This window comes from Vidua macroura, chromosome 10 (genome assembly GCF_024509145.1).
Source record: "Vidua macroura isolate BioBank_ID:100142 chromosome 10, ASM2450914v1, whole genome shotgun sequence".
In the NCBI taxonomy this organism is placed as follows: domain Eukaryota; kingdom Metazoa; phylum Chordata; class Aves; order Passeriformes; family Viduidae; genus Vidua; species Vidua macroura.
This window is the reverse complement of record NC_071580.1, coordinates 21865894-21891207: the sequence shown is the minus strand read 5'-3', so window position 1 is coordinate 21891207 and position 25314 is coordinate 21865894. Positions and strand designations below refer to the sequence as shown.

The 25314-nt window shown below is 57.9% G+C and overlaps 1 protein-coding gene across 2 annotated transcripts; it reads right to left on the bottom strand.

The window, feature by feature from the left end:
- Positions 1 to 141: 141 nt before the first annotated feature.
- Positions 142 to 25314, bottom strand: LOC128812046 (diacylglycerol kinase beta-like). 2 transcript variants are annotated; one of them, XM_053986167.1, is made up of 25 exons: positions 25117 to 25314; positions 19832 to 20083; positions 17598 to 17674; positions 16469 to 16634; positions 15512 to 15742; positions 14592 to 14762; positions 14210 to 14259; positions 13549 to 13623; positions 13329 to 13448; positions 12332 to 12449; positions 11948 to 12036; positions 11506 to 11622; positions 11295 to 11393; positions 11033 to 11146; positions 10874 to 10947; positions 10671 to 10762; positions 10514 to 10573; positions 10217 to 10306; positions 9715 to 9875; positions 8701 to 8765; positions 7720 to 7810; positions 4934 to 5135; positions 3602 to 3722; positions 3455 to 3515; positions 142 to 2993 (listed from the first exon to the last, which is right to left on the bottom strand). In XM_053986167.1, exons 2-25 carry the CDS (start codon positions 19896 to 19898, stop codon positions 2895 to 2897), a joined length of 2610 nt encoding a protein of 869 aa, XP_053842142.1. In that variant the 5' UTR covers positions 19899 to 20083; positions 25117 to 25314; the 3' UTR covers positions 142 to 2894. The 2 variants fall into 2 exon arrangements, with proteins under 2 accessions (XP_053842142.1, XP_053842141.1); XM_053986166.1 differs by having other exon boundaries at positions 10514 to 10599; positions 10688 to 10762.

Below are 25314 nucleotides of genomic sequence, written 5' to 3'. Positions count from 1 at the left end.
CAGCTCCCACTGAGCACCACTCCATTGCGCTGCTGCTGCCTGCACCCCTTCAGCCCCGGCATCCTGGAGTGGGCACCATCTCTTTTAGTCCCCAGAGGGCCACACCTGGCCAGGAATCACCCCCATGCACCCCAGAGCAGCTGAGGAGTTCATGACCATCTTTATTGGAGGCAAGCCCACAGCAGTCCGGGTGTACACGGCAACACACGCTACGCTACGGACACCATTCCATGCAGGCAACCACGGCTACACACACAGAGGGGAGTGGGCTGAGGCTCCTGTGGCAATGGGGTTCCCCAGCTCTCAGGGGTTCCCTAGTGCAGCACTGGCACCAGTGCCCCGGGGCTTGTTTGGGGGTTTGGTTCCATCCCACGCACTTGGGAACTGGGCTGAACTGGGAGGCACTGGGGAATGGGGGATCAAGGCCTCGAGTGCCCCTCAGCTGCATGGCTTGTTCCTCCCTGGAGCCAGGGACAGCTGGGCTGAAGTCCCAGCCCCCATGAGTCCCTCCTGGGCTCGGGACCTTTGCACCATCAGACTAAGGAGGTGGGGAGCTGGCAGGCCCGTTGAACCATGCCTTTGGCAGTGTGGGAGCACATTGGTGCTGGGCCATCAGAGGGGACGTCTGGGTTGGAGCCTGGCAGAGTGGTGCTGGTGTATCACTGTCCCACTGGCCCAGAGTGGTGGCCCTGGGCTCCCTGTGCCCTGCAGGACGTGGCTGAGTGTTCACCCCTGGATTTCAGCTGCTCACCCCTGGCACTGCCAGGCCCAAGGGTGCAGGCGCAGGCACAAAGCCCTCTTGCTCCCCCAGCTCTGCCACCACAGACAGCAAACCACAGCAGAGACCTCAGTGCTGCTCTTTGCCCAGAGCCCAGCAAACTGTGACGGGGGCAAGGAGCAGGAAAACCACTGCTGACTCCCCATGCACTGCTGAGTCCATGCAGGCTCTGGGATAAAACCCTGGGTTGAGGCTGAGTGGGCAGGGAAATAGAACCAAACCTGTTGACCTTGCGTGCTGCCATCCCACAGATTGTCACCCTGCTGCTGGCAGAGCTCTGCAGATGGCTGAGGTGGTTTTCTCACCCTCCCCGAGGGTGGGGCTGTGAAGCACTGCTGCCCTTGGCAATGGGCTGGGGAGATGGAGGCAGCTGGCTCGTGGGACCTGGGGTTTGTTTGGCCTTGCTCCATCTGCTTTCACCTGGCTACTCATAAACAGCTGCCTTGGGGGACAAGGAGGAGGAGGAGGAGGAGGAGGGTGGATTTATGCACTGCGGTGACGCATGCCTGTGTACACAGGTCACAAACAGGTCCCTTCCAGCCACTCTGGAACAGTGATGGCAGCACCCTCTGCCAGGAGAATGCTATTGAATGGGGACCTGCAGCATCAGGAGGGACTGAGTGGGCACTGGGGAGGACAGTGTGACTTGTCCCAGCCCTGTGGCAGGGACGCAGTGGGGACAAGCAAGAGTTTTCCTGCCTGCAGTGACACCCACGGGGCACACACTGCTCCCAGCAGCTTAGGAGCCTCCATCAGCCCCAAGGGAGCTGCCTGGGAGCAGGTTTAATTCAGGATGTGGCTGTGTCCTGCATGCAGGCTCACTGCTGGAGGCACTGGGTGGCTGCAGAAGCAACCAGCAGCCTTTCCCATGGGCCAGCCTTGCCAGCTCCTGGCTCCTGGGAGTACATTCAGACCACCACAAACTCCGTGTATTCATTTGTTTTCTGGTCCCTGTGCATCCTGGAGAGAATCTGCATCCCCTGATCTGTCCATCCATGGGTGATGCCACCAAAACCTGTCTGTGCATCCCAGTGGGCCCCAGCAGTCACACAGGCAGCAGCATCTGTGAGGCTTCTCAGGTTTGGAGAGGGCTGTGGGGAGACCTGGCCCTACAGAAAGGGAGGTGCAACCACTCTGCCCCACTCCCTGCAGCGCAGGAGCATCAGAGGCAGCACCTGTCACACAGGGAGAGCACCAGCCTGGCAGAGCACACTGGGAGATGTGTAAAAGGTGCTGGGGACACCTTAAAGTGAGAAGAGTTTCTGGATGTCTGTCTCCAGGGTCTCCAGCCCCCAGAGCAGGCTGGCAGGCTTTAGGAGAAAGGAAAGTCCATGTGGAAGGAGGTGCCATGGAGGACAGCCAGCAGAGAAGGGAGGTGGTGTCTGTGTCCAATCTGGGCTCCTAAAAAGGTGACCCCCAGAGTCCCCTTTTTGTCCAAAGTTTGCTAAATAAATATATAAATATGAACACAAAGCCCAGAGCTGGGGCCACTTCCCCAGAAATCCCCTTTTTTGCCATTTCCCTGTAAAAACAGTCTCCTCCCATCCACCCCACACTTGTCCCTGTGCACTGTCTGTCCCCAGCCTGTCCCACAGCTCATGGCTCACTGGGCTGGCAGCAATGGTTCTTTGCATCTCTCTTAAACCCCAGAGCACAGAGGTGAGTGGCTGAGATGGCTCCTCTAGGCTAAGGAAATAAATAATTCCTCCCATTGCAAGGACTGGGGGACAGAAAGCCAGTGAGACATCAAGTGGTCTTCAGGAGGAGGATAAATAAATAAGTGGAGCTTAGTGTTGCCTCAGGAGCACATTCACTGGCAGCTTGGCTGGAGGGTATTTAAATTAAGGGGGGAAAAAAATCCCAGTCCTAGTGCTGCTCCAGCAAATGTGCTCGCTGCATGCCAGCCAGACTTCTCCCCGTTTTTCCATCCCAGCTTGACAGGATGTTTCTGGCGATCAGGAAGGAGCCTACCAGACCTTCTCAGGATAAATAATCCCCAGTGGGCTTGGAGGGGGAGTTTCTGTCCCCACCACGGGATGGGGATCTGGGGGCCCCTGCATCAGGCAGGTGGCTGGGATGCTGAGTGTCTCCAGGCTGTGGATCCTTGGGTGATCTTTTAATCCCGAGTTCGGTTCCTCCTCTTCAGGAAAAAGAAGCTGCTCTTCTGGGGGGGGCCCAGCAGCATGGGCACCTGGCTTTTATGTGTAATTTTGATCTAAAAAGAAGTAGAAAAACTCAGCTCAGTAAGAGAGTCCTGAGGCCTCCCAGGCACCTCCAGCCCCAGGACTCTCAGGAGTGACCCCTGAAGCTGGGAGCGGCTCAGCACCAGGGTGAAGAGCTCTGGAATCACATCCAGGTAGTGCTGGGATGGGAAGAGGATTTCTCCTCTGTGCAAGAGGAGAAACATCAGGGGACCCTCCTGCAGCTCCCCCAGGGAGGAATGCTGCTCTGCCCATCCAGCAAGAAACGGGCACATCATGACTCCAGGGCACGGAGTCACAGTGCTTGGGCTCTGCGGCCACCCAGCAGCAAGAGCACCAGCCTCCCTCCAAATCCAGCCTTTGCCAGCAGGAGCCAAGGCTGTCCCACCCTGCTGTGCTTCCAGCCCCTGCTGCCCATCCCCACACCCTGCCAGCCCCTGCCCAGCCGCCTTCCTGCCCCTCCCTGGGCACTGACGGTGCAGGACGGCTGCATCCAGGGCTCCCCATCCACCTGCATGGGCAGCAGCTTGGACGTCCTGCAAGGCACAGAGAAGAGAAGGCGGTGACACAGGTGTCAGGTTTCGCTGCTGCTCGGGCACTCAGCTGTGAAGGGGACAAATACCTGATGATGACGGAGGAGCACTGGGCCAGTCTCTTCCCTGCACTCTTCAGCCCCGTGTAGATCTGCCCCATTTCCATCGCGCCTTCCAGCCCCACCACCTCCAGGAGATGATCGCTGAGGTCTGCAGGAGAGAGGGATCTGAGCTGCTCTCCCCATCCCCAGGTATCCCCCACCTTCTGCCCTCATTGGAAACCTCAGGGCCAGCACACCAGGGCTGCTGGCTGTCCTGAAGCACAGCAGGGCTGGTAGCACTGAGGGGATTTATCCTGATGTCCTCTGTGTCCCGAGACCACCAAACTGGGTGTTTCCAGCGCTGGGCAATGCTGCTAGCCAAAATCTTTGGAGCAAAAGGACTCCTGGTCTGAAACAGCACCTGGGCCTGCATAGCTGCACAGTGCCAGCCCAGATCCCCACCAGCCCTTGGCCTGTTTGTTTGCAGTGTGTGAAATGATGGCACCCCTTGCCTGGGTGCCCTGGGGTGCTGCAGCTCCCCAGACACCAGCACACGTGGCAGAACAGCTGGTCAAACCCCAGGGTATGGCCTCTTCTCACAGCTCATCCTGCTCCTCTGGGCCACCAGCAAGGACACCTGACAATGGCACAGCTCTCTGCTCAGGCTCCTCTTTCACATACACCCCTATTAGCCCTGAGAAATCCTCTGAGCCTCTCATGCCCCTCTTACCCACCCACGAGTGGGGATGTCCCCAGGGTACCAACCCTGCTGTCCCCAGGGTACCAACCCTGCTGTCCCCTGCAGTCCCTTTGGGACTGGCTTGCCCTGTATCCCGCTCCCTGCTGCCTGTTGCCACTGGCTCAGGCAGCAAGGGAGAGCCAGTGACAGTCTGGGATGTGACACTGCTGTTCTGGCAGCCACATCACCGGGTGGGCTGATTCCCAGCCCAGCCCCACGCTGTGGGAGGTGGTTGGTGGAAAACCCAGGCACTTTGTCTATTTTGCTGGCTACTTTCTACCCCACTGCTCCCCACTGGGCAATGCTGCCAGCACTTTGGGCTGTCCCTGCCCACGGGGTGGCTCTGGTGGCCTCAGCAGTGGGTGGGAGGTGCCAGCTGGGCTCAGTGTGGGTCCTGCTGCTCTCAAACCCCACATCCAGGCTGGCAGCACTGTGCTGGAGCCTGGCACAGTGCTGACAAAAGCCCTTGGTGCCAGCTCTGCTGTTGGGCGCCAGCTCTTCCTCTGCCATACAGCGAAGTCACCCCAGCACCCCAAACGACACCGAGCTGATCACAACTCCTGCAGTGCTGTTGCTCCAGAGGTGGTGGCTGCCCAGTGCCCCTGTGCTGACCCCACACTCCCCTGTTGCCCCCCACTCACCCTGCACACAGAACTTCAGCTCCTTGGCATCGGTGACCACCATGCCTGGCACCTTCTCTGGCACCTTCTTGCCCAGCCGGTTGTAGCCACGCTGCTTCTTGGTCTCGCCCCACAGGTTGGAGCCCCCGTACATGCTGGGGATGTTGAGCACGGCGATGCCCTCCAGGGACGTGTTGCTCAGGTCCAGCAGGGTGCCGTCGCACTGCCGGGTACACAGGTGGTGTCAGGGGTGGGGGGGGGGAGCTGTGCCCACCACATGGAGTCCCCTCCTCTCCCCACCACAGAAGTGTGGGTCCCTGAGCACAGAGTGACACTGGATGGTCTCCAGGGGACACTGGCAGCTCCACAGTGGCTGGGGCTGGAGATGCAAATACGCTCCCACTTTTTCCTAGAGTTATTGTCAACTCCTTGATACTCCTTGTGCTGCTCTCCCCTCTGTTTCCATAGGAGATTTACCACAGGTCCAAAATGACAGTTTAAAAAAGGAAATTCCTGGGGGAGAACATAAAACCTTGGCTAGACTTGGTGCTGTGACCCAAATGGGAGGCAACACCACATTGACCCTAAAGCGACTTCCACCCAAGGAGCCCCAACACCTGCCTTCCCCCTTCTCCTTATCCAAACTGACTCCAAAGGACTGGAAAGTTTGGCTGCCCAAAATGTAGCTCAAACCAATTTGTCTTCAAGTGACATTTGGAAACTAGACATAAGGCTGGAAGGAAATTAGGAGAAGGTGTCAGAGGGAAAAATGTCAGGTTTTGGAGAGCAAAGCACAGCACACAGAACTGGCATCCCAGGCTTTGCTGTCATGCAGCAGGAGTGCCTCAGCTGAAAATTCCCTGTGAAAGTTAAAATATCCATTGCCTGCAGCTTTCCCACAGGATTGAAAACAACAGCCATGGAAATGCATTTCTTAACTTCAGATCTTCTCACACTACCCAGATGTAGATCCTCTTCCTAAATACTTCTGGTGAAAGCAGCCACTTTTCCATCCAGCTTGAATTTCTATAAAGCATTCCTATTTTCCTTGAGGCATCTGCTCTTTACCTGCCACTCTGTGCTTCAGCAAATCCCAGCACAGCTTTTTCCTTGCATTTTGGTGATGCGAAGGCACCTCTGCCCTCACTTCTTGTGCTGAGAGGAACGAAATGGGCTAATAAGCCCCTTCTGCTGATCCAGTTCTGGTTGTTTTCCTTTAACAAAGGTCTAGAGCTTTTTTTTCCCACCCCCTTGGCCCATGCTGAGGACACCAACCCCGTTGGGCGCTCACACCTCGATGTGTCAGATCCTTTCTGCCTCCCCTGGTGCTGCGGGATCTTATTTTTAGCCTCACATTGAAAGCAAAAAAGCAGGAATCTTCTGGTTTGGGAGGGAAGAGCTGTCTCTGCAAGGCTTGGAAAGGATGTTAATCCCTTCATTCTCAGTACATGGTAATGATGCTGTGATTTGTAGGAAGAGAAAAGACCTCAATGCTCTGAGCAGCGGCTACCAAGCGAGCGGGCTCCGATTCCTCGCGGGATGGACAACACACCTGGAGCATCACCCCCAGCCACAGGCACCTTTCCCACCTGCCAGCGAGGCAGCCAGCCCAGCCTCGGTGGGGGTGAGCTGGCTGCCAGGAGTGCAGAATGCTGGGCTGCTGCAGGAGCCTGTGCCTGCCCAGGGCCGCGGGCAGGAGCAACTCTCCCTGCAGAGCCCTCCCCTCGGTGCCAGAGAGCTACAATGGGCCCTTTGAGCAGGGGCAGCTGACGGCGCGCTGGCAGCGGGGATGGAAGGAGAAATTTGCAGCTGGGGGAAAAAGCAAATTCATTTCCAGGAGTTGTAGGGGGAACGAGTGCCAATTTCCAAAACAAAACTGCTATTTCTCTGCAAGGCTGACAGTTGCCTGGGAGCTGGAGGGAGGACAGGCGGCTGCTTTCAACTTCAAATGCTCTGGGATTAACACTTTCCTAGCCATGGGCTCAGCTGGTGGGGATGCACACTTGGTGGGGAGCACCCCGAGAAGGAACGGGGTGCACCTCGTGCCCATCTCCAGCAGCATTCAACTCCACAAACACGGACTTTTGTCCACGCTGGGACAGCGCTGCATGGATGGGCAAGGGGGTGAGACGGTTGTGATGCTGGTCCTGCCCCTTCCCACAAGTTTCCAAGGGTGCAGCTACCCACCCCAGGCTTTGGGAAAGGGAAGAAACTCCCCGTATAGAAACAGGCATCAAAATCCCTCTGCCCATAGCCACGCGTCTGCAGGGCCAGCTCTGCTCTGTGCCCACCACCAGCACCCTGCACCCACCACCTGCTCTGACTCCCAGCACCTCTTGCAAGTGCTGTCTTCTCCCCTCACCCTCCAGCCTAAGTTATAAAAGGGTGGATTATCCAGAGATAGGGAGAGACGGAAGTTTACAGCCCAAATCCCCAGCACAGAGAAGTGACAGCACTCTTAGCAACCATGGGCCCTCCTCCCAGCTCTAATTAAAGGCTGTTTCCATGTCATCCAATGAGGGCTGGGAGCAGAGCAGAATTTACAGGGAGAATGTTCCAGGCATGCTCTCAAATACAGCTGGAAGTGGGGAATACAGGATTACTCTTCTGCCCACAGCTGGCTGGCTTTGTAGCAAGCGCTGTGTGGTGGAATAAGGGGTCCTGCCAGCCACCATGTCCTTCTGCCACAGTGAGAAGTCAAAGCCATGGTGGCATCCTCTCCTCAAACAGCTGAGGGATCCATGGGAAACGGCTCCAAAAAGCCTTTGTGCCATGGCTGGAGCCAGGCACCATGCCAGGAAACCCACCTCAACCTCAACATAGTCATGGAGTTTCTTGCAGGTGGCTGCAAAGGTCTCTGATGTCCCGAATTCGAAGTACCACAGCTTGTTCTTCATCCTGGGGCACAGAGACATGTCAGTATCCCACTTGGAAGCAGCATCTTGCCCCAACCAGCAGCAGGACAGGCTGCCAGAGACTGTCTGGAGCTGCTGTGATGGGGACATGAGCCATGGATGAGGACACAAGCCATTGTGGAGAGGGACGACCAGCATCCTGGCCCAAGGGAGCTGTGTGGTGGGACGAGGATGTGTCTGGGGGTTGGGGTCTGTCAGAGGGTGGCTCTGACACCCATCTGAGGGGGAGGAGGGGGTACTGGGTGTTCCCTAGGCATGGGATGCAGTGTCAAAAGACAGGCCACCCTGTGGAGGGGATGTCCCACACCTCAGCAGCCTCAGCACCCCTCTAAGCAGCCTCTGACCGTGGCTCATTCCCTGCATCAGCTGCTGAGCCAGGCTTTGAAGGGGAGCTCTAAGCTGGGAGAGGCTGTAAGCCGAGAGGAGCTGAACTTGAGGGCAGAGTCAGACACTTTGGTGCACTCAGGGATTTTTCTAGCAGGTCTTTCTAAACCTGGGAATGGGGGTCACAAGCCAGGGCTCCTGCTGCCATCACCGCATTTCCATGCACCCTGAGCACAGCGGGAACGAGCTGTGACCTGCTGCCTGCCCTGCCCTCCCTGCTTGGCCTGCTCCTGCCTGTCCTGGAATTCCATACTAATTATAAGGCATGACTGAATGTAACTGGGTGTGTGGCCCAGTTTGAGCAGCCTGCCACAGCGCACGGGACTTGAAGAAGCATCCCAGCCCCCCACCATGCCTGGTCTGACCCCCACCACGCCTGGTGCATGCTCTGCCTGTCCCCTAAGCTTGGCCAAACCCCAAATCCTCTTGGCATGGTGCATGGCAGTGGCAGGGAGTCCCCCCACACCCAGCTCTCAGGGATGCCCTCACCTGCTGTTGAATTTCTCAGGGTGTTTTTCTCGCATGATGTGAAAGCGGTGGGCGATGGAGGCGTCCTGTGGAGAGCACAGAGACGTCAGTGGCACAGCACAGGAACAGAGTCCCCACCTTGTGCCCCGTGGGCACGAGCCAGGGCAGGGGTGCTCAGCTCTTCATGCTTGCCACTGGTCCCTGTGGCACAATGACACGGTGCCATTGAGGATGACATTGATGGTCCAAGGTGATGGAGGGACCCTCAGCCAGGCTCTTCCCAAAGCTTGTTAGGTGGGACATAATTAGTGCACTTGGCCTCCTTCCCTCATCACAGGGGCTCTGCATGGAGGGGATGATGAGAGGGGAGGAAAGGCAACCAATGGAGCAGTGGCGCTCTGGGGACACCCCAAGGCCCTGCACCCTGACAGCTCCCCTGAGAGCAGGCAGCTCTCCTGAAAATCAACACAACCTCTCCTTATGCAGAGTGGGGGTGTTTAAGCCCAGCTCAGAAGCTGTCACCAAATGCCACCTACATTAGCAGGAGCCGATGTGAGCCCAGAAGCATCCTGCAGTGCTGCAGGTGAGTGACCTCTGCCATGGTGGCACCTCTGGCACAGGACAAAAATGCTGCAGGTCCCTGGGAAGAGAAGGGCTTTCCCCAAAACACTCCTGCTCTCAGGACTGACCCCCATGGCACAGGGTTGTCAACCTCCCCAAGCTCCCTAACCTCTCTTGGTCAGGAAAATGTGGGGGAACATGGGTCCAAACCCAAAGCAGGGCTTTGCTGATGTCTTGGCAGGTGGGGTGTCCTTGTCTTTGGCACCCCAAACTTCCCTGAATCCTGTTTAAGCTCCTTTCACACTCATTCTTGCAACATTCCTGCTGGGAAGATAAAGAACCCATGCCTGCTTACGTATCTTGGTGCTGCCTTTACAAATGACAATAAAACCAGAAAAAAAAGAAAACCCAGGAGATGGAAGGAGGTTGGAGGAACAGGAAGGGAGAAACCAACTCCTGCCCCATGGAACTCACCACCCCAATGGAGAAGTAGTTGTTGATGATGGTGGATGGGACGGGATCTCCGTTGGTCTCCCTGTCAGTAGGAATGATGTCAATCTGCCAGCGGTCCAGCATCACCTCTGTGCTGTGCTCTATGTCCTTCAGGACCTTCATCAGGTTGCCTCCTTCATAGCCTGGAAGGAAAAGAGGATGAAGGAGGATGAAGGGGAGCACAGCCATGTCATAGCCAGGTGCCAAGCGCTTGGGGGCTGCTGCTATGGCACATTCTTGCAGCAGTGGCAGAGATTTTGGCTCATGGCAGGGCTCTCCAAATGGAAAAGTTTGGGCAGGACCTGGCCTCGAAGGGTTCAGAAAGCAGCAGCTGCTTTTTTTGGAAGCAGTTAGAGGCACCAGGCTTAGATGCAGCTCTGAACTCCATCCCAGGAGCCCAGGAGTCCTCCCTCCCCTGGGGATGGCCACGCTGAGGGGTTCCCAAGGGCCGGCCGTGCCCTGGGCAGTGCTCGCCTGTTCTCACCTCCTCCCCAGCGCAGGCACCGTGCGAGGTCATTGCCCGTTCCCAGGGGCAGGACGGCCACCGGGGGGTGCTTCACCAGGTTTGCCTTGTCTGCAGTTCAAGGGAGAAGAGAAGTTTGGGGCTGACAAGGCTCATTCCCTGCTCCTCTTCATGTCCCTCCTCAGCCAGCAGCCTGGAACGATGCTGCTGGCAGGATCACCACCCCACTTTCCCTGGGGGGATCTCAGGAATCTGTGGTAGATCACCAAGGATGCAGGTGGACGAAGCCCAGCAGGAACACAGCTGTGCCTTGCTCACCTATGCAGTCCAGGATCCAACCCACCGTGCCGTCCCCTCCGCAGGCCAGCACACGGAAATCTGGGGTGTCCCGAAAGAAGTTCAGCCTGGAGAAAGCCAGGAGAGACAAGGGGTGATGTGGGAGAGCAGGGCCCGGTGGGAGGGGGCAGAGGATCACCTGCAGCTGCTCCATACCCCGGCGTGGGCCCGCCACGGTCCAGGTTGTACACTTGGCGTGGGTTGAGCAGGTAGTGAAACTTCCGGAGGACCCTGGGAAGAGAGAGACGTGAGGGATGCCATGAAGGTGATTCCCACACCAGGAGTGATGCCCGAGGGACCAGCAGCCCCGGGGGGAAGCTGTTCCCAGGCAGGACCACCTACCGCTCCCCTTGCCTTCCTCCACTCTTGGGGTTCACAAATACGAGGAGTGGGTGTGTCCCGGGCTGAGGGCTGATCTGGAGGGCAGAAAATGCAGCTGTGAATTCCTCAGCTGTTGAGTTCAGTGGCAGAGCTCACCTGCAGCCCGGTGCAGGAACCCACCTGCAGCCCTTGCCCATCCACTGTGGTGGAGTTGAACTTGAAGCCCTGGCTGTCCTCGGGGCTGGTGCTGGCAGGGGAGTCGCTCTCCGACCGTCGGCAGTGGGACTGCCTGTCCTTTGGGGAACCGAGGTGTGGGTGCCCACACTGCCCAAGAGGCAGTGCCAGCAGCCAGGGCAGGCAGATCAGCCTCAGCAGTGCCCTGCTGGGTCCCTATCACTGGCAGCGAGGAGGGGGCACTAACCAGGATAAGAGGGGCACTTACCAGGACAACTGGGCAGATGTAGGATGGGAGCAAGATGTGGTCCCGCAGCGGACCCCCATCACACTCTGGCTTCACATGGGAGGCACACTTGTTGTGGAGCTGGAGGGGTGGGAGGAAGGGATGTGGAGCAGAGGACACCTGCCCTCCCCTGACCAGGAGCTCAGATCTGGCCATGCAGGCACTGTGGGTGCCCACAGCCCTGGGTACTCACCGTGATTTGGCACCAGACGCAGTGCAGGCCAGTGATGCCCTGGTAGCACTTGATGCTCTTGTGACATCTGTCACACTTGGCAGGTGAATTGCCCTCGATCCAGGTGTGCTGCATCACCTGCAAGGCACGGGGACACTGTGGGACAGCACCCACTGACCCGCAGGCACCTCCCTCCTGCTAAGGGTGTCCATCAAGATTTTGGAAGCTTGTCCTGCAGGGATGCTGCTGATCCAGTCCTGGCCCTTGCACAGCCCCTGTGCAGAGCCAAGGCAAATCTTGGAGCTGGAGGTCGTGTGGGTCCCTGGGGACTCAGGATGGGGTGCATCCTGCAAGGCTTTGGATGCTGGGAATGCCCATGAGCTGCTGCCCAGGATGTGAGGGTCTTCTCCCCCCAGGAGCCAGGACACCCACTGGCTCAGAAATGCACCAGCTGCCTACTCACACTTGTGTTTTTCTTGGATTTAACGTAGGTGCTGATGCAGGAAGCAATGTCTTTGGACACACACCTCTCGTGGACCGTGTACTTGCAGACTGGTGAGAGAGAAAAATCAGAGAGCCACAGAATCATTTAGGTTTGAAAACCCCTATAATGCCCTCAAGTCCAACTGTTACCCCAATACCACCAGGGCACCACTACCCCAAGTGCCACCAAGAAGGAGGTCAGCATCACTCCCAAGCATGGGAGCTGCCCCCTCCCCACTCAGCCTGCAGCACCCACGGGGCTCAGCACTAACAGGAACCAGTCCTCCCTCCCCAGGGCACCACTGGCTGTGGCAGGAGCCACCAATCTGGGAATGCAACATTCTGGCAAGGATGCAGGACTCACAGGAGCAGCAGAGGCCCTGCTTGCGGACCCCCAGCAGCATGGTGCGGCAGAAGTTGCAGTAGGCAGGTTTCTTGAAGTGCTTCAGCCTCCAGGCATGTTGCCCATCATCTTTCACGTTCTGCAGGGCAGGGGAGTGGAGGGAGGACGTCACTCCCCCGCTGCCAAGAGTCCCAGCACCCTCAGCCCGTCATTTTTATCAACTTTCCCTCCCCTAAAAACCCCATGGCTTTTCTGGGAGTTTGCTCCCGGCAGGATTGTGGGCTCCCCCTATTTCTCTTCTCTCTTGGTGTTCCCCAGAGCATCCCTGCCACTGCACCCCCCTGGGCACGTCCAGCTCCAGCTCCCGCTCCCATGGACCCTTGGCACAGCCCAGCCACCGGGAAGATCTTGGCAGCTGACAGGAAGGTGACTTCACATTTGGGGCCAAGCCACCACCGCCACCATGGGGTGACAAAAGCACAAACCTCTTCATCTGGGGCCAGGCATGAGTGCTTTGCAGGAGCCAGTTTAAATTCCCTGCTTTCTTGATTTTTTTCTGCCAGAAAGCCTGTCCCCCACACCACCTCTCCAGGGGAACCGTGGGCACCATGAGCAAAAACATCTTTCCCTGCAAATTATTACCTCATGGCCGGGGATGCACTTGAAAGAAATGAAGGCCAAAAGGATGAAAAAACAAGACAGAGAAATAATGGGGGTCCCAACAGCCCCACCTTTGCTCTTTAAGCTTCACTCTACAAGAGGAGATGCCATTTTAGGTACTCATCTTAGGTTTTGATTAAATGTTCACCGAACTGGAGTGCACTGCGATAGCAAGGAGCAAGCCCAGCCTGCTTGGGCACAGCAGCTCAAAAATGAACTTGGGAAGATTTGGGGTGTGAAGGGGCAGGGTGGGGGTGTCAGCAGGGGCTGAGAGCCAGCGTGGGGCTGTATGGTGCCGTATGAGTGCGTGGTCTGTTGCTGGGGGTAGGCTGGGCCAGGTGTTCTCAGAGACACTCACTGTCTCCATCCCCAGGAGGACCAGCAAGGGGATGGTGGTCATGCCACCCCGGATCCACTCCTCCAGCGTCACGGTCCCATCGTGGTTGTAATCAATCTCCTCCATCATAGCCTTCAAGATCTGGAGGAGGGCACAAAATGTGGTGACACAGCGATGCCAGCCAGGGCTCTGGCCGAGAGCCCCTGCAGCTGCCCCTGCTGCCTCCAGCCCCAGCACTCACGGGCTTCAGCTCGGTGGAGTCCCACTCCAGGTACTCAGCCACATGCACCATCTGGTTGATGATACGATCCAGCTCCTAAGCACACACAGAAAGTGGTGCCCAGGGTTAGGGATGGCCCCAGGCATGAGCAGTGTCCAGCCCCAAGCCCCCAAGGTCTACATTCCCATATGCCCAAGGCTACCCCAGTCCCCACAAACACAGGAGGGGCAGCAACACCCCAGTCCTCAGTGGGTGCTCCTTCTTTTTTCAGGGCCTTCTGCCCTGAAAACCTGCAAGAAAATCTGTTCTGGGTTTTCCTTGGAAGAACTATTCTGATAAACCAGATTTTATTTGCAACAGGTTTCACGGGCGATACCCAAAGAACAAAGAGAAAACATCATAGGAGAAGGAGCTGTGCAGGATTTTTTTCTTCCCTGAAATACCATGACCTGATGTAGTGCTACAGTTCTTGGTGGGTGGATTTTTTTCCTAGCTCCTGCTGGATGCAGCAGAGCTGCCATGTGATCTCCAGCTCTGCAGTCCAGCTGCTGCTTTCCTCCTCCCTTCCCATATCCCTGCCCACTTTTGGAGCATCTCAGCAGGGCAGTGGGCAGCCCAACAGTGTCCCAAAGGTTTCCAGCCCCTGAGCAGCTCCTGCTCTCTGTCCCAAGGGAAGGCTCACCGAGCTGTCCAGAAGGCCATTTCCATCAGTGTCATAGAGGCGAAACATAACTGGAGGGAAGAGAGAAGCTGCTGATAATTAGAGCCCAGCCCCAGGGCACCCTGGGGTGCCCCAAGCACCCTGCTCAGGCTGCTAGAGCTTCAGGGTGGGAGCAGCACTGTGCTGGCTCAGCCAGGCTGAGATGTGACCCCAGGGCTGTGGAGTGTCAAGGCCCCTTGGGCAGACACAGGCAGGAGCAGAAGGGGATGCCCAGGGGTTTTCCCAGGAGCAGCCAGCCCTGCACTCGTCCTCAGGCAAACCCCCTGCAGGTGACACCCTGAGCCAGGTGACGCCCTGAGCCACTGTCCCCCTCCACACAGCATGTCCCCAGGGTCACCCTTACACTCCAGCTTGTCTTCTGCTCGGCCCCTCTCCAGCAGGGACAGGTAGCAGACAATGTCCTTCAGGTGGACCACCTGGGCCACGGGGGTGGGAGGAGGAGGTGGGGTGGCTTTCAGGGAGCTGGGGCCTTTCCGCAGGCTGAAGGGCAACCTCTTCTCCACGCTCCTTGTGCCTGTGGGCAGGAAGAGAGGCCACACACAGGGATGACATTGGATCAGGAATTGTCACCAGGTGGGACACGGAAACTCTGCGGGAGGGACCCATTCAGCGTGGGACTGAGTGACACCACAGGGCCAAGGCTGTGACACAGAGGGGACACAGGAATGGGCATTAAAAGGGCACTTGGGGCCGGGTGCCATCACAGGCCTGGGGGCACGAAGCAGATGTGGGGCTGGTGCCATCACAGGCTCAGGGTTGGGCAGTGCCACTCATTCCTCGGGGTGCAGACTGCCACACCTCCATCACTGCCGCTATGGGCAGGATGAGCAGCTGGAGTCCATGGAAACGTATCCTGATGGGAACAAGCATCCACCCAGAAGGAGGGAGAAGCTCAGTGGGCAGCAAGGCAGCTGCCAGGGTGCCAGGACAGCCCACGCTCACTGATGCCCATGGCAATAGCAGGAGGGATGCTCCTGGCAGAGGGGCCCTTCCTCGGGGGCTGGCAGGGGCTGGGGCCAGGGGCAGCTGTGACTCACTGCCCCATTTCCCCTCCCTACGAGATGCTGCCAGGTAATTAAGACATTGACTGATGGGGGCTCTGTGGGATGGGATCTGTAGCTTAAGTTTGCCAAGCAAAAGTGTCAAGATGCCAGGAACCCAGTGAGTTTGGGAGGTCACTGCCACCACGCTGGGGACTTGACCAGAAACTGGGGAGGGTTTGTCACTGCCCCAGTCTCCCAGTGGAGCCCCAGCCAAGCTCACCTGGTGACTGAGGGCTGAGCAGAGACACGGGGGAGATCTTGGAAGAGCCTGAGGAGTTGTGAGCAGAAGTGGTGCCAGTGGTGGATTTCTGGGAAGATGATCTGGACCAGCTGGGGGAGGCATTGGGGATCGATGCCAGGGTGAGGGATGCTGGCTGTGGCTCAGCAGTGTTGCTCTTGGGCTCGGGAGTGTGTCGTCCCAGAGCACTTCGAAGGGTTTTCCCATTAATCCCTGCAAGCAGACATGCCCAAGGGCAGAGTGACCCCAGGGTGTCCGTGCCCCTTGCTCCAGGAACTGGTGCTGGGTGCTTGCCCTGGGTCCCCTCTGCTAGCCCCATGCCTCTCTGCCCTGGCATCCCAGCCCCAGAGCTCTCTGAGGAGCACCACAGGTGGCCCCTCACCCTCCTGCCTGGCCCAGTAGCCCCCAGCAGTGCCCACATCCCTGGGTGATGGGCACCACAGTGCTCAGACCAGGCAGGGAGGATGTGCTCCTCCATCACCAGCCAGAGCTGGGGGATGTTCTCCCTTTCCCTTTGCAATTTATAGTCCTTTCAGCAGATGTCTCCACGAGCCACGAATCCACCCGGGAAGGGCTGGGGGAGGCAGAGTTGGGTGCCTGGCACACAGAGCCTGCTCTGGGTGCAGCTGAGTGCAGGGTGGCTGCTCGCACCAGTGCCTGTGACAGAGTCGCAGGCCACCTCAGCCTGCACAGAGATGCTGACAGAGTGACTTGGGCTCTGAATGTGCACAGGAAAGGGCACGTGCCATTGCATCCTGGAGAAATCCCTCCCTGGAGCAGCACAGAGGGGCAACAGAGGGGGTTGTGAGCTGTCCCCTATGCCACCCCTTCAGGTGCCACCTCCTCAGGTGCCACCCCCCAGCCTTCATTCCTGTGAGCAGTGTGGGAGCAAGCCCAGCGTGCTGCCCGGGGCCCAGCTGGGTGGCAGGGCTGGCTCACCGAGGCTGCTGTGCTGTGCCACACCAGGGCTCTGCTGCTGGCCCTCGGGGGAGGCTTGGCAGATCTTACGCTTGAAGGAAGTGAAGAGGTGCTGGCAAAGCTCCTCGGGCACATCGGCCTCCAGGTAGGTCTTCATGAAGAGGCAGAAGCCCTCGTAGTCGATGGGCTGGGGAACGGACAGAGGAGGAGGATGGAGGCGCCCCGGGCCACCATGAGGGTGCAGAGCTGCCAGTGGGCATGGGGCTGCATGCCCTGGGCACCCCTCACTGGGCACATGAGCTGCAGAGCCCTCCCCAGAGCTGCTGCTTTCCCAGATCCTAGTGGTTAGAGGTAACCTAAAGGGACCCAGAGGCAGCACAGCCAGAAATGCCCAGTGCCAGTGTGGCTGAGCCAGGTGAGCAGTGCTGGGAGAAGGGACAGCAGCCAGGGCAGGAGCTGGGGGAGTGGCAGGAAAGGGCAGAGCAGTGGGACTTTCCAGCCCAGCCCCAGCCCCATGGGGACTATCCTCCTCCTGAGGACTCTGCCTCCTCCTTCCCCGCTGGGCATTGCCATTGTGTGAGGATGATGACTTCTCAATGGCTTTTGTGGCCCCAGCTGGAGTGAGGTGGGCTGTGGTGCCCTGGAATAACAAGGTACCTTTGTGCCCCTCCTTGCATGTTCAGCCCACTGATTTTTCTCATTGTGCCTTGATTCTGGTGATTACAGCCCCACAGAAGCTCTGTCCTGCTGGCACACCAACAGGTCCCTCTGAAAGCACCGCTGGGAAAAAAATAATCCCAGCCTTCTTTGGAGGAGAGCGAGAAGGCAGAGAGCTGTCCCATCCCCATGCTGGCCAAGTCATTTGCTTTTAGGGGGAGAGTAAATCCCTCCCAGGTTCTGCCTGGCAAGGCAATGCCCCAAAAAGCTTTCAGCAGGGTTAGGTGGGGTGGGATGGCCATGCAGCGGGCACGGTCCGGGGATGGCCGGGGAATCAAGTCCTGGGTGCAAAAGCACGGGGAGAGGTGGGGACCAACAGCCAGCCCTGCCCTCTCCTGGCTGCCCCCAGCTGGGGGAGCTGGGCTGGGGGGAGCTGCAGGGGGCTGGGAGCTGCCAGCAGCACAGGGGGACACGGGCGGGCACAGGGCCATACCTGTTCGGGGTTGTACCTCGAGAGGACGCCATCCCCATTGAACTCCTCCAGAACATCCTTGAGCTTCTTGGTGGAGTCTGGGGAGACAAAGGCACCCGAGCATGAGCTGAGCATGGCCCCGCTGGGCTGCCTCTGTCATCCACCAGCAGGGTGGTGCAGAGGGGTTTATCTGCTGGATATACAATTTCTGGATCCTTCCGTGCCTGGAAGAGGCCAGCCATGCCCTGCTTCCCCTTCCACCTTCAGAGGGCAGGGCAGATATGGAAAACTGGCCTGGGAGCTTTACATATATAGAGAACTTCCTCTTACCAGTATGAAAATAAACACAGAGCCAGAGCAAAGCAAGGAAGGCATGGACACTCCAGTCCCAGCTGCTCTGGTGTGCTAAACACACCCTGGATGTCCCTGCCCCAGTGCAGGTGGCTGCTGGCACCCCTTGGCAGAGCCACTCATCCCAGAGGCTGCCTTGGGCTGCTCATTGGTATTTCCAGGAGGTGCCAGGAGGCAGAAATAGAACTGTATTCATAGAATCACAGAATCATTTAGGTCGGAAAAGCCCTCTAAGATCATCAAGTCCAACCATTAACCAGCACAATTGTGTTCACCACTAAGATAGAAATGTCCCACATCTCCATGGCTTTTAAATGCCTACAGGGATGGTGACTTCACCACTGCCCTGGACAGGCTGTTTCAGTGCTTGACTACCCTTTTGGAGAAGAAATTTTCCTGAATATCCAATCTGAACCTCCCCTAGTGTAGCTTGTGGCCATTCCTTCTTGTCCTATCACTGGACTGGTCCATGCAAACTTCCACACAAGTAGTAAAGACTTTCCCTGGCTGAGTGTCCTTAAGGCTGGAGCGTCTGGAGGGACAATCTTCATTTCAAAATAGGAAAAGAGGGAAAAGTGGAAAAAAAGATCAAGGTGAGTGAACATTGAGCCCTCACCTTCACACACATCCCTGGGCACGTGCATTTAAAAGTTCTCAGACACACCAGCCTTGCTAATTACCGGGAAATCCTCTCTCCATGTGGGGGCTGAGCTGGCTCTGATCCCCCCAGCCCTCTGCTGGGGACAGAACTTGGCACTGGACCACAGCTGTCTGGGATGTCAGGGGCACACAAGGAGAGGGATGCTGGCCCTCCTCAGAGGAGCCCCAGATCCCATTGCTGAGCCATCCTACAGGGGAGAAGGCAGCTGCCCCTGCTGCAGCCTTGCTGGCCACATTTTGGTTAATGAAACTAAGATGCCATCACTGTTCTGAGTCCAGCGCTGCAGATGGTGTTTCATGGTCTGGGATTCAGGAAAGCAAAGTCCATCATCCTCCAGAGAGGCAGAATGAGATGCAGAGAGGGATACTGCACACACACCTCTGCCTGCAGCCCTGCCTGAGTCTCTGGTTGGTGGGCAGGAGCATGGCCCCACTGGGGAACATGAGGAACTTGTCCCCAGCCTCACCCTTTTGATGTACAGCGTCCCCAAGGACAGCCTCAGAGAGCTCACCGTGTCCCCTTTGGCTCTCAGTTGTCTCCCATCCAGCCTGCTCACCCCAGGGTCGTGCCAATTCTGCAAAGCAAGGCCCTTGTGATTTTACACCCCTTCTCCCTTCATCCTGTGGCTTTCCTGCCCTACCCTGCCCTGCTCTCAGCACCTTCACGAGCTGCACCGCTTCTCCATCAACTGCTGTAAAAAGCACACCCACACTCCAGCTCTCTGGCAGGCAGGACCTCAGGGACCTGGTTTTGGAGCCCTGGGCTTCACCCAGGCTCTCTCTCCAGCTTCCCCCAGCTCCAGGACCCCTTCGGTGCTGCTGCAAATCTCCTTTTCTCAGCAGGAGCTGCAGCAGAGCGTTGCTCTGCAAAAGCACTAAGGAAAATTACCGCAGAGGGCTGGCAGCCCAAAGCACGCTGTGGAACAGCTCTGTGTGTTTGGGAAAAGCCAGTCTGCTTTCCTGGTTGGCATTTCACTCTGCTGAGGAACGTGGGAGCTGGCCGCCTTCAGACGGACTGAGCTGCGCTCACGTGTCCGGCCCCCAAAGCTCAGCTCCATCCTCCCGCCCAGGCAGGCAGGGGGACCCCAACCAGCCAGGGTGAGGGGGCAGGGACTTGCCCAAAAATCTAAGGAATCACCTAGTTTTCCAGGAGAACACTAAGGAAAGGTAGGACACCAGTCCAGCACAGATCAACAGGACTGTTCAGCACATCCAACCGGCTCTTCTCATCCCAGGGTACTCACAGTCTGTGTACTGCTGGAGCTGGGCAAACTCGGTGGGGCTGAGCGAGATCCACATGCCATCGCTCATCTTTGGGCAGCAGGGACACGGCAGGGGCCACCAGCCGCTGCGTCTGCGCCAGCCTCGGTGCCACAGGTCCCACACAGCGCTCGGTCACATCGGCACAGGCGGCTCTGGGACTGCTGGCATCATTCTCCTGAGCCTGTGAGAAGCCAGCTGCAGAGCTTCGGGGCACCTGCTCAGCACCTTTCTCCCTGGAGGGGACAGAGAGAGAGGAGGGGCTCAGCAGGAGGCAGAGACAGGGTCCTGCTGTCCCTGGGGACAGTCACCTTCAGTAGTGGGTGTGTGAGCTTGGAAATGGGGTGCCAGGGTGCTTTGCCCCACTGCAGACCTGGGGAATCCGTACTCCAGGGAGCAGAGCATGTGGGCTGCACTGAAACGGGGCTGAGCACAAGGAGGAGCACAGGGCACCTTGCTGTGTGAGCATTCTCGGGGCTTGGTGTCCCTGGGAAAGCTCCTCTGCCACGGAGCCAGCCTGGTGCCACACACAAGAGCCACAGCTCTCACTGGCCAGAGGATGTGGCTGGCAGAGGTCAAGAAAATGCCTTGGGCAGGGAAAGGAACTTCTCACCCCCAGCATTTCCCAGGGGAACCCAGCAAGGTGAGCAGAAGGAAGGGCACAGTTCTTTAAAGAAGATGCAAAAACTGGGGGCAGGGAATACAAGAGAGTAGAAACTTCCAGCTTACTCCTGCACCTTTGAAGCTGGCGTTTACTTCCAGAGAATCATTGTAAATGAAAATCTGTAGTCAAAACTGGATGCAAGGGAAAAACCTGTGCCACAGAAAAACCCTGACCAAAGGGCTCTCTCCAGCCCACCCATTCTTAGGCTTCAAAAATTCTTATTCTTTTTCATTTAAGCAAATTGGTCATCAGGCAAAGGGCAGCATTTGGAGGGGGTGGTTGCTCTCCAAGGAGTTTGATCTCCATTTAAGGGGTGTTTCCCTGCTAAATATTTGCTCCCAGTTTCCACCAGCCTAAGCTGACAGACTGGAGGAAGCAGAGCAAGGATGAGCTGGGAAAGATCATAGGACTTGGGATGATGCTTGGGGAGCACCCACATGCCCCAGCATCTTTCCATTCACAGGAAAATGCCTTTGATTAAGAGGAACAAGTAATTCTGGGGAGCCGTCGGGTCCCACGTGCCACACCAACCCCACACAGAGTCCCTAGGGACATTCACATATGGGGGTGCACCAGGAGCAGTCACTTAACCCCCCATCCTCAGGATTTTGCCCACATTTCAGTACTAATGCTATTTTGGCTCTATATTCAGCTGCTGAAAATGCTCCAGGGCAAGAGATGGTCCCAGGGGCAAAGCCTGGTGTTGGCAGAGGGAGGAGCAAACCCTCTTTGGAGCTGTGGGGAGGATGGTGAGCCCTGAGGAAACAGCACAGGGATGAGCATCTGCCTGGATGGCTGTCAAAGGGTTTTCCAGCTGCAAGGAGTGACTGCACACAGAGAGGAGCCCACAAAACCCTGGCTACGCATTTGCTAGAGTTAAACGTCACAACCCTCCTTAGTCCTCTTCCTCCCAGGAGGACAAAGTCACTGGGCTCTTGTTCCACCCCTCCATGGCCTGGGACTTCTTGGCTGCCTCTAAGGCTCCCTGGAGAGCTGTGGGGCTTGGGGACCCCACAAGATGCTGTTCCTGCCCAGGGGATGAGCAGTGCCCTCCCTGCCCTGCCCTGGGGCACTCCTGGTAGGATAACATACAATCCTGGGGAAAATCTCACCTTCCCACCCTCACTGGGGCCCTGCAGCCCCATGGCAACTCGCCTCCAGCCTGTGGCTATCCCAGCTCGTCCTGGCAGCTCTTTGTCCCCATGCCACCAGCTGGGGACAGGCTGGACACAACAGCGCTATGGCTAGGGAAGAGCTACCCAATGTCTTCACACACTGGCTTTGGTTTTGAGGGATCTTCATCTTGATGAAAACACAAGAAAGAACATGGTGTTTGCTCCTATCCTGGACAATGGGTTCGTCCCAAAGTACCTCAGAGGCTGGTCCAGGAGAACTCAGACTGTAAGAAATGCCCAGGAACGCAGACAGACTTTGTGTTTCCTGGCACACAAGCTGTTTGATTTGATCAGAAGCTCTTTTTTATCCTAAACTTATCCAAGGAGAGGCTGAGAGTGCAGAACTAGCTAGAAGAAAAGGCAAAGCGGGGGGACCTGGCTGGCTTCAGCTCCCAGGAGGAGTTTGGGGGCACTGAGGGCAGCAAAAATCTCCCTTGCTTCTTTTACTGATGGGTGATGGGGCAGCACAAAGCACCAGAAGGAAAGCAAAGCAGAGCTAATTGGGCCATCCCAAGGGGCTTTCCCCGAGCAATTGCTGGAATAACAAATGCCACTCCTGGCAAGTCAGCCTCGGATTTCAGGAAGGGCAGGAAAAAGCCTCCTCAGGAATCCAGCTGCTCCTCGTTTGGCCGCCCTCTGAATTGTCAGCGGCAAATTATGTTCTATTAAATCAAATTTGCCTCTCGCTAAAAATAGCTCCCTACTAGTGTTACAAATAACACTGGATTACCCTGCCTGGAGGCACTCACCGGGCACAGCCCCTCTCCCCTCCCTGCTCCGTGCCCGGCGTGCGCGTGGGCACCGGCATGGCGTGACTCAGGGCAGGGGAGGACGGACAGGGGGGACCTTGGAGCCTCCCAAACCTTCCTGGGGGAATTAGCAGTGCTGGAGCTCTTGGGGAGCTGCATGGCACATCCTGCCAGCTGCAGTGATGAAGGAGGTGCTGTTGGGAGCATCGATGGGTGCAGCTCCATGGGAGCCAGGGCCCAGCCATGTAGGGCCTGAAATACGTCAACAAGGGAAATGCCAGGCGGGAGTTAGCCGTGGGCCAGCCCCCAATGGCGAGTGGAGCCTGGACATGTGGCAGGACCAAGCCACAGGCAGTGGGACACCTCCATATCCCTAAGAAAGGGCTCTCCGTGGGCACCTCTGGTATTCAAGGATGGGGAATCCCAGAAGGGATGGCAGAGGAGCTGTTTTCCCAGCCAGACATCCCTGTCTGGAGCCTCTTCACCAGTCCCCAGGCTCTGGCTGCCCAGTGCTGCTGTGGATGGAGGACCCAGCTCCTGCATCCCACAGCATGGTGCTCGGGGGGTCACCGTGGGATTGGGAGGCCTTGTTCCACTGCCACCCGCCCGGCCCCCCAGGACCACAGCTACTGATGGGGACCTAACTCTGCCCACAGGGGCACAGAACCAGAGACAACGGGCTGGCAGCTTCCAGGTGCTGGCAGAGCCTCCAGCCTCCGACCGGCTTCACAGGAACACGCGGATGGGGCTGCAGCACCTGCCCCGCAGGAGATTTCTGCTCCAGATGCCCTTTGGGAAGGAAAACCATCGGCTCCTTGAGCTGCAGGAGGTGGCACGAGGAGGCAACACTCCTGCTGAGCACACACACACGTGCAGAGGCTGGGGTCCCTGGCAGCAGTGGGATACAGCGCGGCAGGACGCCGGGCTCTTCCCCACTTCCCTGCCCGGGCCTGCAGAAGCCACAGTCACGTGCCACATCTCCTGGGGCAGAAGCATGGCAGGTCCCTGCAGGAATGGCATTTTCCAGGCCTCCCCCACCATCTTTTGGAAAGATCAGCCTATTTTTGTGTTGGATGGGGAGAGGCCCCTGAGGCGGTGGGTGGAGTATAAATCCCTCCTGTCCCACTGCAGCAAACAAACCCCAACCAAGTCACGCTCAAACTATTTTCTGCAGCGACAGGAGAAGGCGCTTTTCTGCGTTTTGCCAGCCCAAGAGGACACTCAGGATCGGCTTTTTCCATTCTCCAAACCTGTTGCTGACTACACATTCCCCTGACCCTTTGACCACCACCCACACAGAGCAAGGCATGCTGTCCAGGTACCTCACACCAACTTTGCACCCTCGTGGCACCAGGGCAATAAAAGGCGCTGGCAGGGGTGCCCAGAGCATCCGTGCTCTCCCCCACAGTGACACAGGGAGAGGTGGGTGGCCATAGCCAGCCCTCCAGCCCTAGGGCTGGGCTGTGGCTTTACCAACTCCCAGCTGGGTGCCGGGAGAGCTTGGCTCAACCCTGTGACAGCGGGGACCCAGCACAGCCTCCCTTGGAACTCGCCCACCTGCCAGGGGCAGGACAGCTCAGCTCGTACCCCAGAGACACCAACAACTTCCTGACTTACTACTGTTGGATTTTTAGAGAATAATTTTGCTGGCTGAGTTCGGAGCAGACTGGATCTGAGCTAGGATGCCTTCGGAGCAAGACGTTTCCCTTTGGCCCTGCAGGTCCCAGTCAAACCAGACCTTGTCTCATGGAAAAGCCCTTTCCCACACCAGACAGGCAGCAAATGCTGGGCCTGCAGCCTAAGGACTGGGATCCACCCCAGGATCCCACCTCCATCACCTTGCACATGTAAGCCCAGGACTTCAGGACACCTACAAACCTGTCAGACGGAAGCCCTGGCTCTCTCTCCCTGCAGGAATCCTTTGGCCACGAGTCCCGTGGCTTACAGCCACACCTTGGGCGGGATAACGCTGCTTCCTGGTAGCTTTGAAATGCCTTCTCCCCTTTCATCCCCCAACACAACCTGCAGAACAAGTCACATCCAGCCCCCTTCCACGGGCCAGCCACAGCAGCACCACCTCAGCCCTCCCGTCTTCCAAAGCCAACGGCCCCGGCAATTTCTACTTAACAAGAAAGACACTAACGAGTTTTTCCAGCCTGGCAACACAGGAACAGCTGGATTGGGCTGTTCTTCTGCCCAGCCAAAGGACGGGTGGTTTTATAGCCAAGCTGAGAACTAACAGACGCTGAGACACCAGTGAAGGTGGTGTAGGGTGGTGTAGAGTGGTGTAGGGTGGTGTAGGGTGGTGTAGGGTGGTGGAGCCCCCTGGGCTGCTTTAGGGGCTGGTTGCCATCCTCCTCACCCTGCGGACAAGGGTACGCTGCCCTCTCTCCACCCTTCGGGAAGCTTTTCTCAGGAGCGGAGCCACACGCCTGGGAACCCCGATTCCCCAACCCCAGCGCTGCCCCACTCCTTCAGCGCCGGCACCGCTCCCTAAACCGCTGGGGAAGGGGGTCAGGGCTGGCCCTGGGGAGGATCGCGGACTCCGAGGGCAGCTGAGGGGGATCTCGCGCGGGTCGGGGGTTTTACCCATGACGGAAAGGGGTGAGCCCACAGGCGCCGCCGCCCCCCCCCCCCCCCCCCCCGCCCAGCCCCGCGTCCCCCCGCCGCTGTCCCCTTACTTGGCGGCGGCAGCGCGGTGCCATCGGCGGGACCGGCCGGGGCGCTCCGGCGGCGGCTCCGGGGCTGGCGATGCCTGGCAGCGCTGCTCAGCCCGGCGGCTCCGGGGCTGGCGATGCCTGGCAGCGCTGCTCAGCCCGGCGGCTCCGGGGCTGGCGATGCCTGGCAGCGCTGCTCAGCCCGGCGGCTCCGCGCTCCGC